This window comes from Anolis carolinensis, unplaced genomic scaffold (assembly GCF_035594765.1).
Source record: "Anolis carolinensis isolate JA03-04 unplaced genomic scaffold, rAnoCar3.1.pri scaffold_10, whole genome shotgun sequence".
Taxonomy (NCBI): domain Eukaryota; kingdom Metazoa; phylum Chordata; class Lepidosauria; order Squamata; family Dactyloidae; genus Anolis; species Anolis carolinensis.
This window is the reverse complement of record NW_026943821.1, coordinates 20,292,132-20,308,441: the sequence shown is the minus strand read 5'-3', so window position 1 is coordinate 20,308,441 and position 16,310 is coordinate 20,292,132. Positions and strand designations below refer to the sequence as shown.

At 45.7% G+C, this 16,310-nt stretch overlaps 1 protein-coding gene across 1 annotated transcript; it reads left to right on the top strand.

Moving 5' to 3' along the window:
• Positions 1-979: 979 nt before the first annotated feature.
• On the top strand, positions 980-13,441 carry zbtb8b (zinc finger and BTB domain containing 8B). Its single transcript, XM_062962361.1, has 4 exons — positions 980-1,173; positions 7,701-8,675; positions 10,236-10,414; positions 12,192-13,441. Exons 2-4 carry the CDS (start codon positions 7,736-7,738, stop codon positions 12,501-12,503), a joined length of 1,431 nt encoding a protein of 476 aa, XP_062818431.1. The 5' UTR covers positions 980-1,173; positions 7,701-7,735; the 3' UTR covers positions 12,504-13,441.
• Positions 13,442-16,310: the final 2,869 nt, after the last annotated feature.

The following is a 16,310-nucleotide window of genomic DNA, read 5'->3' as shown; positions in this document are numbered from 1 at the left end:
ATATAATACTGATAATAATACAATTTAATAATATTTATTATATATTATATATTAAAGGGAATATTACTAATAATATTACAATGTAATGATATAGTACAATATAGTAATTTCATGCTAGTGCATTAGTGCCAGTGCAGCTGGTCCTGGTGGTGATGGGCACACTGGGTGACATGCCAAAAGATCTCAGCCGGCATTTGGAAACAATCAACATTGACAAAATCACGATCTGCCAACTGCAAAAAGCCAACCGATTGGGATCTGCGCGCATCATCCGAAAATACATCACACAGTCCTAAACACTTGGGAAGTGTTCGACTTGTAGTTTTGTAATACGAAATCCAGCACATCTATCTTGTTTGCTGTGTCATACAATATAATAATAATAATAATTTGGAAACAATAGACATTGACAAAATTACGATCTGCCAACTGCAAAAGGCCACCCTACTGGGATCTGCACACATCATCCGAAAGTACATCACACAGTCCTAGACACTTGGGAAGTGTTCAACTTGTGATTTTGTGATACGAAATCCAGCATGTCTATCTCGTTTGCTGTGTCATACAATGTTGTTGTGTCAATAATCATAATAATAATATATTGCCCAGAGACTGGGTGCAGTTATTTTAACAGCCCTGACAGATGGCCATCCAGCCTCTGTTTCAAAGCCTCCAAGAAAGGAGGATAATTGGATAATCCAGAACCTTGGATAAGCGAATCTTGGATAAGTGAGACTCTACTGTATATACTTGTGATTATTTTCTTATCAAAGTTCAACACTTTTTCCCCAAAAGGTTTCCTTTTCACTAAATCCAATATTCTTACCTATATTATATTTCTCTTTTAATTGGAAATTTAATTTAACACCCCTGACAGATGACCATCCATGCTCTGTTTCAAAGCCTCTAAGGAAGGAGCGCTCCATCAGGCTCAGAGGCAGTGAGTTCCACTGTTGAACAGCTCAGGAAGTTTTTTCCTAATGTTCAGGTGGGATGTGGATGTTCGGTCGTGGATGGAGCTGTTGAAGAGCACTGGAACTGCAAATCCCAGAAAACCCGGCGCAAGAGGAGGAGTTTGAAAGCCCCGGCGCCTCCCCAGCATCAGGATGGAAGGGGCTGCTTGCCCTTCGGCTGGAGGCGGAGGCTGTGGCTCCAGGTGAAACCCGCGGACAGGTAAAGACTGCGAGGAGGGGGCGGGGGGGTCCACGAGGAGCTGTCCTTCCTTCCTTCCTTAAGGAGAGCCCCCCAAAGCCACCCTCTCCCCGTCCTGCCTTTCCCTTGAGCCTCTGCCCACCCGGAATGGGTCCTCCTCCCTCCCTCCCTGCCATTGTCCTTCTCGACCCGCATCACTTGCTGTGAGCCAAAGAAAAAGGGAAGGGAGAAAGGAAGGAAGGAAGGAAAGGAGGAAGAAGTTGGGCCACCTTCCCTCCAGGAGCCACGCCTCTCCGGCGCCTGGTCCTCCGAGCCGCCCCTTGGAAACGGAAATGCACTCTGCAGATGCTCAGAGGAGACCAGACCCGTTCTAATGCAATTTGAGAAGAGCGAAATCCAGGGCTTGGGCGAGAAAAGATTCTACCTAAACACCAGGAAGGCGCTCCTGAGTATAAGATGCTGTTTGGCTTGCCTTGGAGGCTTTTAAGTACAGTCTGGGTGGCCATCTGTCGGGAGGGCTTTGATTGTGTCTTCCTGCTTGACAAAAGGGGCTGGACTGGATGGCCCTTGGGGTCCTTTCCAATGCTAGGACTTTATCTCTCTATCTCCTTCTCAGGAGGCTTTTAAGTAGAGGCTTGGGGGGCCATCTGTTAGGAGGGCTTTGATTGTGTCTTCCTGCTTGACGGGAAGGTCCTTGGGGGTCCCAACTCTATGATTCTATCTACCTATCTCCTCAGGAGGCTTTTAAGTACAGTCTGGGTGGCCATCTGTCGGGAGGGCTTTGATTGTGTCTTCCTGCTTGACGGAAAGGAGTTGGACAGGAAGGTCCTTGGGGGTCCCAACTCTATGATTCTATCTCTCTATCTCCTTCTCAGGAGGTTTTTAAGTACAGGCTGGGTGGCCATCTGTTGGGAGGGCTTTGATTGTGTCTTCCTGCTTGACGGAAAGGAGTTGGATGGGAAGGTCCTTGCGGGTCCCAACTCCAGGATTCTATCTACCTATCTCCTTCTCAGGAGGATTTTAAGTAGAGGCTTTATGGCCATCTGTTGGGAGGGCTTTGATTGTGTCTTCCTGCTTGACGGAAAGGAGTTGGACAGGAAGATCCTTGGGGGTCCCAACTCCAGGATACTATCTCTCTATCTCCTTCTCTGGAGGCTTTTAAGTAGAGGCTTTATGGCCATCTGTTGGGAGGGCTTTGATTGTGTCTTCCTGCTTAACGGAAAGGAGTTGGACGGGAAGGTCCTTGGGGGTCCCAACTCTATGATTCTATCTACCTATCTCCTTCTCAGGAGGCTTTTAAGTACAGGCTGGGTGGCCATCTGTCGGGAGGGCTTTGATTGTGTCTTCCTGCTTGACGGAAAGGAGTTGGACAGGAAGGTCCTTGGGGGTCCCAACTCTATGATTCTATCTACCTATCTCCTTCTCAGGAGGCTTTTAAGTACAGGCTGGGTGGCCATCTGTCGGGAGGGCTTTGATTGTGTCTTCCTGCTTGACGGAAAGGAGTTGGACGGGAAGGTCCTTGGGGGTCCCAACTCTATGATTCTATCTACCTATCTCCTTCTCAGGAGGCTTTTAAGTACAGGCTGGGTGGCCATCTGTCGGGAGGGCTTTGATTGTGTCTTCCTGCTTGACGGAAAGGAGTTGGACAGGAAGGTCCTTGGGGGTCCCAACTCTAGAATTCTATCTCTCTATCTCCTTCTCAGGAGGTTTTTAAGTAGAGGCTGGGTGGCCATCTGTTGGGAGGGCTTTGGTTGTGTCTTCCTGCTTGACGGAAAGGAGTTGGACGGGAAGGTCCTTGCGGGTCCCAACTCTATGATTCTATCTACCTATCTCCTTCTCAGGAGGTTTTTAAGTAGAGGCTGGGTGGCCATCTGTCGGGAGGGCTTTGATTGTGTCTTCCTGCTTGACGGAAAGGAGTTGGACAGGAAGGTCCTTGGGGGTCCCAACTCCAGGATTCTATCTACCTATCTCCTTCTCAGGAGGCTTTTAAGTACAGGCTGGGTGGCCATCTGTCGGGAGGGCTTTGATTGTGTCTTCCTGCTAGACGGAAAGGAGTTGGACAGGAAGGTCCTTGGGGGTCCCAACTCTATGATTCTATCTACCTATCTCCTTCTCAGGAGGTTTTTAAGTAGAGGCTGGGTGGCCATCTGTCGGGAGGGCTTTGATTGTGTCTTCCTGCTTGACGGAAAGGAGTTGGACAGGAAGGTCCTTGGGGGTCCCAACTCCAGGATTCTATCTACCTATCTCCTTCTCAGGAGGCTTTTAAGTACAGGCTGGGTGGCCATCTGTCGGGAGGGCTTTGATTGTGTCTTCCTGCTAGACGGAAAGGAGTTGGACAGGAAGGTCCTTGGGGGTCCCAACTCTAGGATTCTATCTACCTATCTCCTTCTCAGGAGGCGTTTAAGCAGAGGCTGTATGGCCATCTGTCGGGAGAGCTTTGATTGTGTCTTCCTGCTTGACAAAAGGGGTGGGACTGGACGGCCCTTGGGGTCCCTTCCAATGCTAGGATTCTATCTATCTTCGCCCCGGTGGCTCAGTGTGTTAAAGCGCTGAGATGCTGAACTTGCAGACCAAAAGGTCCCAGGTTCAAATCCGGGGAGCAAAGTGAGCGCCTGCTGTTAGCTCCAGCTTCTGCCAACCTAACAGTTCGAAAACATGCCAATGTGAGTAGATCAAAAGGTCGGGAAGGTAACGGTGCTCCATGCAGTCATGCCGGCCACATGACCTTGGAGGTGTCTACGGACAACGCCGGCTCTTCGGCTTAGAAATGGAGATGAGCACCAACCCCCAGAGTCGGTCACGACTGGACTAAACGTCAGGGGAAACCTTTACCTTTACCTATCTCCTTCTCAGGAGGCTTTTAAGTAGAGGCTTTATGGCCATCTGTCAGGAGGGCTTTGATTGTGTCTTCCTGCTTGACAAAAGGGGCTGGACTGCATGGCCCTTGGGGTCCCTTCCAATGCTAGGATTCTATCTCTCTATCTCCTTCTCAGGAGGCTTTTAAGTAGAGGCTTGGAGGGCCATCTGTCCGGAGGGCTTTGATTGTGTATTTCTGCTTGGCAGACGGTGGTTGGACTGGATGGCCCTTGGAGTCCCTTCCAACTCCAGGTTTCTATCTATCTCCTCCTCAGGAGGCTTTTAAACAGAGGCTGGATGGCCATCTGTCAGAAGAGCTTTGATTGTGTCTTCCTGCTTGACAGAAGGGGTTGGACTGGATGACCCTTGAAGTTTCTTCCAACTCTAGGAATCAGTCCGTCTGTCTATCTATCTCCTTATCTTCTCGGAAGGCTTTTAAGTAAAGGCTGGATGGCCATCTGTTGGGAAGGCTTTGATTGTGTCTTCCTGCTTGGCAGAAAGGGGCTGAACTGGATGGCACTTGGGATCTCTTTCAACTCTAGGAATCTGTCTGTCTATCTATCTATCTATCTCCTTATCTTCTCGGAAGGCTTTTAAGTAGAGGCTGGATGGCTATCTGTTGGGAGGGCTTTGATTGTGTCTTCCTGCTTGACAGAAGGGGGCTGGACTGGATGGCCCTTGAGGGTCCCTTCCAACTCTTGGCAAATGCAAAGTGGAAATGCTGGAGCAGGCGGAAGAAGAGAAGGACGAGCTGCAAAAAGACAGAGAGGAAAACGGTCCAGAATTGGAGAAGGAATGATTGATAAAGATCGCAGGCAAAAAAAATAAAAATAAATAAGGAAGATGCTTTGGGATATTTGGGGCCTGTGCTTTCTCTGCTGGCTGGACTGGAAATTCTTTGTTCCTTGGTCAGGCTGGCTTTCCCCCTGGAGGGTCATGCTACGAAAACCACATGGTTGGCAAGGGATGCGGATTCTGCCCAGGTCCTAATGCCGCTTCCTCCAAGGGTCACCTTGCGTGGTTTTGGCTTCTCGTAGGAAGAGGATCAAGGAAGAAGTGTCATCGCCTTGGCTTCAGCTTTCTCCCCTAATTCTTGGTTATTTTGCAAGTTCTATATTTAGACGTCCCAAGAGCAAGCTTGGAATCCTATACCTCACAACCTCTGAGGATGCCTGCCATAGATGTGGACGAAACATTAGGAGAGAATACTTCTGGAACATGGCCAGACAGCCCGGAAAATACACAACAACCCTGTGATTCCGGCCATTAAAGCCTTCGACAACACCTTCCCTGAATGTTCTAAACCCCAGTGTAGGCTAGGCATAATAATTGGAGAGTCTCAGTCACATTGTGGGCCATAATAACAATAATAATAATCGTCATCGTCATCATCATCATCCGAAAATACATCACACAGTCCTAAACACTTGGGAAGTGTTTGACTTGTAATTTTGTAATACGAAATCCAGCATATACATCTTGTTTGTTGTGTCATACTATGTCTTTGTGTCAATAATAATAATAATAATAGTAATTTCAAGTAAAACAACCAGTCAAAGAAGAAGAACATGCCCTAGCAGAATATGTAAAGCAAAGTGAAGAACCTGCTTTGATTGAAGTCAAAAATCAGAAACTTCTCAAAGCACAGCAGACAAAAAACCAGTACAAGAAAACCGCACTACAAACTAGAGCTGACAGCTGGCACAACAAAACATTGCATGGAAAGTTCCTTAACAAAACTGAAGGAAAAGCTGACAAGGAGAAGACCTGGCTCTGGCTCACGAATGGGACCCTGAAGAAGGAGACAGAAGGCCTGATCCTTGCAGCCCATGAGCAAGATATCAGAACAAATGCAATTAAGGCCAAGATTGAAAAATCAGCTGATGAACCAAAATGCAGACTGTGCAAGGAAACTGACAAACCATTGATCATATCCTCAGTTGCTGTAAGAAAATTGCACAGACAGACTACAAACAGAGGCACAACTATGTGGCCCAAATGATTCATTGGAACTTATGCCTCAAGTATCACCTCCCAGCAGGAAAGAACTGATGGAATCACAAACCTGCAAAGGTAATGGAAAATGAGCACTCAAAGATACTGTGGGACTTCCGAATCCAGACTGACAAAGTTCTGGAACACAACACACCAGACATCACAGTTGTGGAAAAGAAAAAGGTTTGGATTATTGATGTCGCCATCCCAGGTGACAGTCGCATTGACGAAAAACAATAGGAAAAACTCAGCCGCTATGAGGACCTCAAGATTGAACTTCAAAGACTCTGGCAGAAACCAGTACAGGTGGTCCCGGTCGTGGTCAGCACATTGGGTGCCGTGCCAAAAGATTTCAGCCGGCATTTGGAAACAATAGACATTGACAAAATTACAATCTGCCAACTGCAAAAGGTCACCCGACTGGGATCTGCACGCATCATCCGAAAATACATCACACCATCCTAAACGCTTGGGAAGTGTTCAACTTGTAATTTGTAATACGAAATCCAGCATATACATCTCGTTTGCTGTGTCATACTATGTCTTTGTGTCAATAATAATAATAATAATAATAACAATAATAATAATCACACAGTCCTAGAAACTTGGGAAGTGTTCGACTTGTGATTTTGTGATACGAAATCCAGCATATCTATCTTGTTTTCCGTATCATAATAATAATAATAATAATAATAATTATAATTATTATTATTATTATTATTATTATTATTATAATTTCTTAGATATGGTTATCCTGGTTTTCCGTGGCTGACCAGGTGGTGACTCTTATATGTCATATCTTCAAAACTAAAGCTGACTGTGGAAACCAGTACCATTTTTGGACTTCACCGATCAAATATATCCAGAAACGGTCTAACATTTGAGGCACCAAAATGTTAATTTGAGAGGATGTTGCACCAAGAAGACCAGCTTGTTTTCTGCTGCTCTGGAGATTAGGACACAGTGGAGACATGAGTTCAAATTGCAAGAAAAGAGATTCCACCGGAACATTAGGAAGAACCTCCTGATGGTAATCGCTGTCCAACCATGGAATATGCTACCTAGGAATCCAATAGAGCCTCCTTCCCTGGGTTTTTTTTAAAGCAATGGCTGGATGTCTATGTGTCAGGAGGGCTTGTGTTGAGAATTCCTAGATAACGGAAAGGGGTTGGACTGGATGTCCCTTGGGATCCCTTCCAATTCTATGATTCTAGCTGGGATTTTGTGAACAATCAGCACAAAAGTGGAAAAAGGGGAAGCCTGGGCTGTGGCGCAGGCGGGAGAGCAAGCCAACTGCAATTAACTGCAATGAATCACTCTGACCAGGAGGTCATGAGTTTGAGGCCCGCTTGGAGCCTATGTTTGTTTGTCTTTGTTCCATGTTAAAAGGCATTGAATGTTTGCCTATATGTGTAATGTTATCTGCCCTGAGTCCCCTTCGGGGTGAGAAGAGCGGAATATAAATGCTGTAAATAAATAAATAAATAAGCCTAGTTTGGAGTATAGGATGCCATCCACAGCATCGGAGACCCTACGCCACAAATATAGCCCTGTGATGCCAATTTTATAGTCATAATTGTATCCTATGGAATCCTAAAGTACTCCTGATTCAGTTCCATGTGCATTTGTTGCGGATGAGAAGGACTGTGAGTCACCCTGTGCCTCTCCTGATGTTCTCCCCTTGCTTTTCCTTGCAGACGTGAAAATACTTCTTCCTCGCTGTGCCGAAGCCATGGAGATGCAGTCGTACTACGCCAAACTCTTAGGGGAGCTCAACGAGCAGCGAAAGAGGGACTTCTTTTGCGACTGTAGCATCATCGTCGAAGGGAGGATCTTCAAGGCCCACAAGAACATCCTCTTTGCCAACAGCGGCTACTTCAGAGCGCTCTTGATCCACTACATCCAAGACAGCGGCCGGCACAGCACCGCCTCCTTGGACATCGTGACGTCGGAAGCCTTCTCGGTTATCCTGGACTTCCTTTATTCCGGGAAACTGGACCTCTGCGGGGAGAACGTGATCGAGGTCATGTCTGCGGCCAGTTACCTGCAGATGACGGACGTTGTCAACTTCTGCAAGGCGTACATTCGGTCCTCACTGGATATCTGCAGGAAGATAGAGCGAGAGGCCGCTTTTTACCAGGCCGACAGCGGGAGCAGCAGCTCCGCCAGAGAAGGCACATCGTTCGCCACGAAGAGCCAGTGCTCGGCCTCCGTCTCGTCTTTGCAAGACAAGGACAGAAACCCGGATTGTCGCCAAGACCCTCCCTGCGGGGAGTGCGACAACTGCCACCCCATTGAGCTTAGGGTCCGGGACCCCGTCGGCAGCGACTCTCCGGATGACACAAACTCCTCGCTGCCCAAAGTGGTGGAGCCCAAAGTGGAGTTCGATGCCGACGAGGTGGAGGTGGAGGTGGGTGAGAGGCTGTCACAATTCCCGGCTCCGTTGACTATGGAGCAGATCGAGGAGGGGCTCCACAGCGGCCAGGCCATGGACCTGGCCTGTAACAACTACCACATGAAGCAGTTCCTGGAGGCTCTGCTACGCAACAGCACTGTGCAGAGGAAGGAGGATGTTGTGCATCACTTTGTGCGCGGCTTCGAAGGGAGACCGGAGGACGGTGCCATGCCCATGAGCTCCATGATGGACAACGACTGGTATGGAGAGGATGCAGGTGAGTTGAGACCAGACACCAAACACTTTTGTTATATGATATTTAAAACTCTTCTGATAGAATCTGGTAATGTCCTACCTGGGATAAGGCCTGTTTGGTCTGGATGGATATAGGATACAGGCTGTCCCCGAGTTACTAACATCCATCTTAACAAATATAGTATTACAAGCTTATATGCAAAGAATATGGAGCCCCGGTGGCAAAGTGTGTTAAAGCGCTGAGCTGCTGAACTTGCAGACCAAAAGGTCCCAGGTTCAAATCCCGGGAGCGGAATGAGCGCCTCCTGTTAGTCCCAGCTCCTGCCAACCTATATTTATATATTTATATTTACAGTATTTATATTCCGCCCTTCTCACCCCGAAGGGGACTCAGGGCGGATCACATTACACATACAGTAGAGTCTCACTTATCCAACACTCGCTTATCCAACGTTCTGGATTATCCAACACATTTTTGGAGTCAATGTTTTCAATATATCGTGATATTTTGGTGCGAAATTCGTAAATACAGTAATTATTACATAGCATTACTGCATATTGAACTACTTTTTCTGCCAAATTTGTTGTATAACATGATGTTTTGGTGCTTAATTTATAAAATCATAACCTAATTTGATGTTTAATAGGCTTCTCCTTAATCTCTCCTTATTATCCAACATATTCGCTTATCCAACGTTCTGCTGGCCCGTTTATGTTGGATAAGTGAGACTCTACTGTATAAGGAAAACATTCAATGCCTTAACATAGAACAGAGACAAAGACAAATACAGGCTCCGAGCTGGCCTTGAACTCATGATCTCTTGGTCAGAGTGATTTGTTGCAGCTGGCTGCTGGCTGCTCACCAGCCTGCGCCACAGCCCAGCCCGAACCTAGCAGTTCGAAAACATGCAAATGTGAGTAGATCAATAGGTACTGCTCCAGCGGGAAGGTAACGGCACTCCATGCAGTCATGCCGGCCACATGACCTTGGAGGTGTCTATGAACAACGCCGGCTCTTTGGCTTAGAAATGGAGATGAGCACCAACCCCCAGAGTCGGTCACGACTGGACTTAACATCAGGGGAAACCTTTACCTTTATCTATGCAAAGAATAAAGCTTCATTATTAGTTAATGATGGAGAAACAGAATTAATTAACCTAAACCAAGGAACTAGACAAGGTTGCCCTTTATCTCCAATTTTATTTATACTAGTGACAGAATTATTAGCGAATGCAATAAGGAAAGACAAAGATGTAGAGGAATCGGACAAGAAGAAAAAGTAAACATTAGTTTATTTGCGGATGACGCCTTGTTAACGATAGTAGAGCCATCAAAAGTTTTAGAAAACATTCAAATACATTTGGAAGATTTCAAAGTGAGAGAATTTGTCTCCTTCGACCCCACACTACTCCTGTTTCCCTTGCAACAATGAGTATTGTGTGGACTGTGTCTGGCATGGTTAGTATTGAGTGATGTAGCAATTACCTCTTTTTCTAATATTCTCGCTAGGTTGTGTTTAAAGCTGTGGTTGTCCTAAGCCTCTGACTTCGGTTCAAAGCCGATCTCTTTTGTGTTTCCGCAGGTGACGTGCTCGTGGTGCCCATCAAGCTGCACAAATGCCCCTTCTGCCCCTACACGGCCAAACAGAAAGGCATCCTGAAGCGCCACATCCGTTCGCACACCGGCGAGAGGCCCTACCCCTGCGAGATCTGTGGCAAGCGTTTCACACGGCAGGAGCACCTCCGGAGCCACGCATTGAGTGTAAGGAAAGAGCAGGCAATGGTTCTGGCCCGTGTTTTTGTTGTGACTTGATCTGTGCAGACCTGTCTAGTTACAGATTGGAGTCAACAAATAAACAAATGGGCTTATAAACAGGACTGGTGAGGAGGGTGTGACTCCAGGGAAGGTTGGCGGGGAGGCTTTTGTGTCATCTAAGTTTTGTGTCATCTAAGTTTTGTGTGAAATGCAAGGCTCGCTGGACTACAACTCCTGTATTCCTCATCATGAGACATTATCATGGCTAGAGGTGATGGGAGTTGGCATACAGTCACATCTGGAAGGCTGCTGTTTGTTCTGTGTAGTCAGGTGAGTGGGGTTTGGATTGAGATACAAGGCTTGTAAGTATGATGCCTGACTTCAAAATGCCATTTCGCCTTTCCCCAACCTCAGAGCCACAAGGGCCATTGGGCTGCAACTCCCATTATCCCCAGTCCCTATAGTGGATATTCACAAGTGATGGGAGTTGCCATTCATTAACATCCGGGGACGCAAACTGGGTGAAAACTCAAGGGCACTGATTGCTATGTAAAAGAAATGATAGTTGTCCCTCTCTCTGTCTCCACGGATTCTCCATCCATGGATTCAACAGCCTTTTGAATAACAGTTATTATTATTGACACAACGGCATAGTATGACACAGCAAACAAGATAGACATGCTGGATTTTGTATCACAAAATCACAAGTCGAACACTTCCCAAGCATTTAGGACTGTGTGATGTATTTTCGGATGATGTGCGCAGATCCCAGTCGGGTGGCCTTTTGCAGTTGGCAGATCATAATTTTGTCAATGTCTATTGTTTCCAAATGCCAGCTGAGATCTTTTGGCACGTCACCCAGTGTACCCATCACCACCGGGACCACCTGCACTGGTTTCTGCCAGAGTCTTTGAAGTTCAATCTTGAGGTCCTGATAGCGGCTGACTTTTTCCTGTTGTTTTTCGTCAATGCGACTGTCACCTGGGATGGCGACATCAATGATCCAAACCTTTTTCTTTTCCACAACTGTGATGTCTGGTGTGTTTTGTTCCAGAACTTTATCAGTCTGGATTTGGAAGTCCCAAAGTATCTTTGCGTGTTCATTTTCCATTACTTTTGCAAGTTTGTGATCCCACCAGTTCTTTGCTGCTGGGAGGTGGTGCTTGAGGCATAAGTTCCAATGAATCATTTGGGCCACATAGTTGTGCCTCTGTTTGTAGTCTGTATGTGTTATTTTCTTACAGCAGCTGAAGATATACAATTATTATTATTATTATTATTATTATTATTATTATTATTATTATTATTTTATTGTATGACACAGCAAACAAGATAGATATGCTGGATTTCGTATCACAAAATCACAAGTCGAACACTTCCCAAGTGTCTAGGACTGTGTGATGTATTTTCGGATGATGCGCGCAGATCCCAGTCGGGTGGCTTTTTGCAGTTGGCAGATCGTAATTTTGTCAATGTCTATTGTTTCCAAATGCCGGCTGAGATCTTTTGGCACGGCACCCAATGTGCCAATCACCACCGGGACCACCTGCGCTGGTTTCTGCCAGTCTTCTTCTTCTACTTCTTCTTTTTCTTATTATTATTATTAGGCTGATATGACCCTCCATGAAAATGAGTGTGACACTCCTACTCTTGGTATAAGAGCCCCTGCTCCCATGCTGCTGATATGTTCCAGATGACTTCTGCTGGCCCCTCAAGGACCATATAATGCCATATTTTTTGGCACCTGATCCGCTCATGTTCCTGCTCTGCTTTGCCTTTCCAGGTCCATCGCTCGAACAAGCCCATCATCTGCAAAGGCTGCCGGAGAACGTTCACCAGCAGCCTGTCCCAAGGCTTGCGACGCTTCGGCCTGTGCGACAGCTGCACATGCGTCACGACTACGCATGAGGACTCCATGCCCATCAACCTCAGCCTGATGGAGCCTTCCTCGGAGGGTCCGGAGAAGAGAGATCCGGACAATGACTGGCCCATCTATGTGGAGTCCGGGGACGAGAACGACCCCCCGGATGACGACGACGACGTGGACCCCGATCCCGACGATAAGCGGGGCCTGCACCGGGAAGCCCTTCTGTAGTAGCCAAAGCAGGGCAGGGTAATGCCAAGAAGTCTTTTTGTGTGACTTGTTGTACGATATTTATCAAGATCGTGATCTTTAAAAAATATGAATAATATCAACATTCAACTTTCCTAGGACATATAGGAGCAGTTGGACTTCCACAACTCCGACATGTCTTCTAAACTGTTTTTAGTGCTGTGCGCTATACCTTTCAAAGGGATTTTGTGTCCAGGGTAAACGGAAGCCGCATTCCCGCCATCTCTTGCTTGCCTTGGGATCTGTGCAGTGAGAAACCTTCCTCCGTCCATTCAGTTGTTTCTCGTCCTCTTTGCTGCCACTCTTTGCTGCCTTTCTCCCAGACCCTTTTATACGATTCCACTTTCTGTTTGGAAGAAAGCTGGATTGAACTCTTCTTTGGGCTGGATTATCTTAATTTTGGAGAAAAGGAAAACCTTAAAAGAATTTCTAGGAATGCCAAAGTTTTGGTCATTTGTCGTGGCACAAAGCGTCTCTGTCCAAGTTGTTACAAAACTTTAAATGAGCCACATTTATCCAGCTCTCTCTTATCTTTCCAAGGTGCCCTTCATCCACTTTGTAATAAGGACCACGTTCCTGTCCACTTTCCTTCAATTTAAATCCGTGTTATTTGTATGGTGAGATGGTGTCGTCTGTACTGACAATTCTTTTTAGATTTTTACAGTCTTATAAACCCGAGTCCTGCTCCATGTTAGAAATTTCACCTTGGACATCATCTCCTTCCTGTCAATGGAAATGTGGGGCTCCTTGGTTGACTTTCCAACGGCTGATTCCCCTTGTTTATTAGAGAGCCAGGCAGGTTTCAGTGGTTTCAATGTTGGACTGCATGTTTGCTGTGGGTAGAAGCACGCTGGTGATTCTGAACAAAGTGTTATGGTCCCTTTGAGCATTGGCTGTGTTGCTATAGAGTTAGCCTTCTCTCAAAAGAATTCTCCAAGATGCACAGGAGCTGAGGATACCAAATATCTTTATTGTTCGGAATACATAAGTAATGCTCTACAGCCCATATATATTGGGCTTTACCTAGTAGTAAAGGTAAAGGTTTTCCCCTGACATTACGTCCAGTCGTGTCCAACTCTGAAGGTTGGTGCTCATCTCCATTTCTAAGCCAAAGAGCCGGTGTTATCCATAGACACCTCCAAGGCCATGTCGCTGGCATGACTACATGGAGCGCCGTTATCTTCCAGCAAGAGCAGTACCTATTGATCTACTCACGTTTGCATGTTTTCGAACTGCTGAGCCCCCAGTGGTGCAGTGTGTTAAAGAGCCGAGCTGCTGAACTTGCAGACTGAAAGGTCGCAGGTTTGAAAACGAGAAGCGGGGTGAGCACCCACTATTAGCTCCAGCTTCTGCCAACATAGCAGTTCGAAAACATGCAAATGTGAATAGATCAATAGGTATGGGAAGGTAACAGCGCTCCATGCAGTCATGCTGGCCACATGACCTTGGAGGTGTATAGGGACAACGCCGGCTCTTCAGCTTAGAAATAGAAATGAGGACCAACCCCCAGAGTCGGACACGACTGGACTTAATGTCAGGGGAAACCTTTGACTAGGTTGGCAGAAGCTGGGGCTAACAGGGGGTGCTCACTCAACTCCCCTGTGACCGTTGGTCAGTGCTTTAACACGCTGCGCCACCAGGGGCTTTACCTATAATGTCATAAATCACAGAACTCCTCTGAAGCCTGCACTTTCCTGCACATCGGAGTAATTGATCTTTATGGCCAGCTAATGTCACCTTCCAGTTTCCTGCCCCATTTGTCCCTGTCCCCCCTTTTGTCCATATGCTATGTGACTGTACCGGGGATATTATCGTTGCATGACATGAGCGATTATGACAATTGGCCATAGACATCCAGTGATAAATCCCGGTCTCTCAGCCATAGGCGAAGACAATGGCAAACCCTTGAAGGATTAATGTTGCAAAACAGCAACAGCAATCCCAGTGGGACAACTTAGGGTCACTATTAATATCTAGGAACACAGCAATTAACTCGACTGGGAAACATACTGGAGGGAACCCTTATTAAGATAGCGAAACAAGCAATTTGTTAAAAGTCAACCAAGCTTTGCATATTTATATACAATCACTTTGGTCATAATTAATACCTGGGATGCTACATAAATTTGGTGACTTGCGTTGGTTCCCTTACAGACCCATTTTCTAAAATGTTCCAAAGCATTGCTATAAAAGAGATTGCGATGGTTGTTATCATACCGATTTCTATTGTTTACGAGGCAAACAGAGCTGAGCAGGAAGCAATAATCCTTTTAAAAAAACCATAATTATGTAGTAAAACACTGAGATTTACAATCTGCCCTTTTGACTGAAAAGAATCTAGACTCCTCAGTGCTGAATCCCCAGACCATTTGAGAGATAATGTAGTTTTTCCTTTCCTTTTCCCTTCGTTTTTCATTCTTTCTTTTGCAGTGAACAGTAACTTTACAACTGGAGCTCCTTGGCCCAATTTTGACCAATGTAATGTTTTGGTTTGTAGACATATTTAGGCAAATTCTCCCCAGGTATCCCACCTTTTCATCCACTTCTTCTATGTAAAGAGAAGGGCGGAAACCTATGACGAGGAAACCATAATATTTGCTGCCTTTCAGACCCCGCGGTGCCAAGTTTTCTAAATTTATATGGTACAGAATCCTCATGCATCCATTTCTGGGGCCACCCTAACTAAAATCAATGGGACAAAGGCAACAATGAACTGTTTTTGGAGCTTTGGTGGCAAGAATGCACTGAGCTCTTATTCGATGCCAGAGGAAATCCTGGAACCAGTTTGATTGCACGGATGTGCATGAAGGGCTTTCTTTCATGCCCTTTTTTGCGTGTTTGTCTGTCCTCCGCAACATAAAACTAGCTTTGAACCGCATTAAACGGTCAGTGCAGATGGAGTCTAAGTTGATATCCAGATACCCGTATATACTCGAGTATAAGCCGATCCGAATATAAGCCGAGGCACCTAATTTTACCACATAAACTGGGAAAACCTATTGACTCGAGTATAAGACAAGGGTGGAAAATGCAGCAGCTATGGCTCAATTTCAAAAATAAAAATAGATATTAATAAAATTGCATTATTTGAGGCATCAGTAGGTTAAATAATGTATATATATGGATACAGATGTACAGGTCCGTGGATCTATATGTATATAGGATTTGCAAAGACCTGCAAACATATGCTGGGAAAATTCATATATAAAATTAATGTAATTTAAGATAATAAGCCTTTAATAAGATAAGACTGTCCAACTCTGAATACCTATATACTCAAGTATAAGCCGACCTGAATAGAAGCCGGCCAGGACCCTCACTCGAGTATAAGCCGAGGGGAGCTTTTTCAGCCCTAAAAAAGGGCTGAAAAACTAGGCTTATACTTGGGTATATACAGTACCTGAAATGTCTTAGCTGACCGTGGATGCTAAGCAGGGACAGCCCTGGTTAGTACTTGGATGGGAGACCGCCAAGCAAACCCAAGTGCTGTATTTTGGAAGAAGGGAACTGGCCAAGCCACCTCTGAGCATTCTTTGTCTAAGAAAATCCTACACAATTATTATGATATAATAATAATACTCTAATAATTTTGTAGGGTTTTCTACAAATAATAATTATTATTACAAAATAACATATTATTATGGTATGGTCCTCTCAAAACTCTGGTGCCAAAGTGAAATCCCAGCGTATTCCTCTTGGCTTATATCAAAGCGGAAGGAAATAAACCAAAGCTGAGAATCTCTAAAAAGCCACTGTTCTGCTCCAAGGGCAAAGGAGCCAATGCAAAGT

Bases quoted from the DNA above. Each gene is read 5' to 3' on its own strand.
- zbtb8b (XM_062962361.1), top strand. From the start codon at position 7,736: ATGGAGATGCAGTCGTACTACGCCAAACTCTTAGGGGAGCTCAACGAG. The intron at 8,676-10,235 runs GTGAGTTGAGAC...GTGTTTCCGCAG, and splicing joins CTGGTATGGAGAGGATGCAG to GTGACGTGCTCGTGGTGCCC. The intron at 10,415-12,191 runs GTAAGGAAAGAG...TTGCCTTTCCAG, and splicing joins TCCGGAGCCACGCATTGAGT to GTCCATCGCTCGAACAAGCC.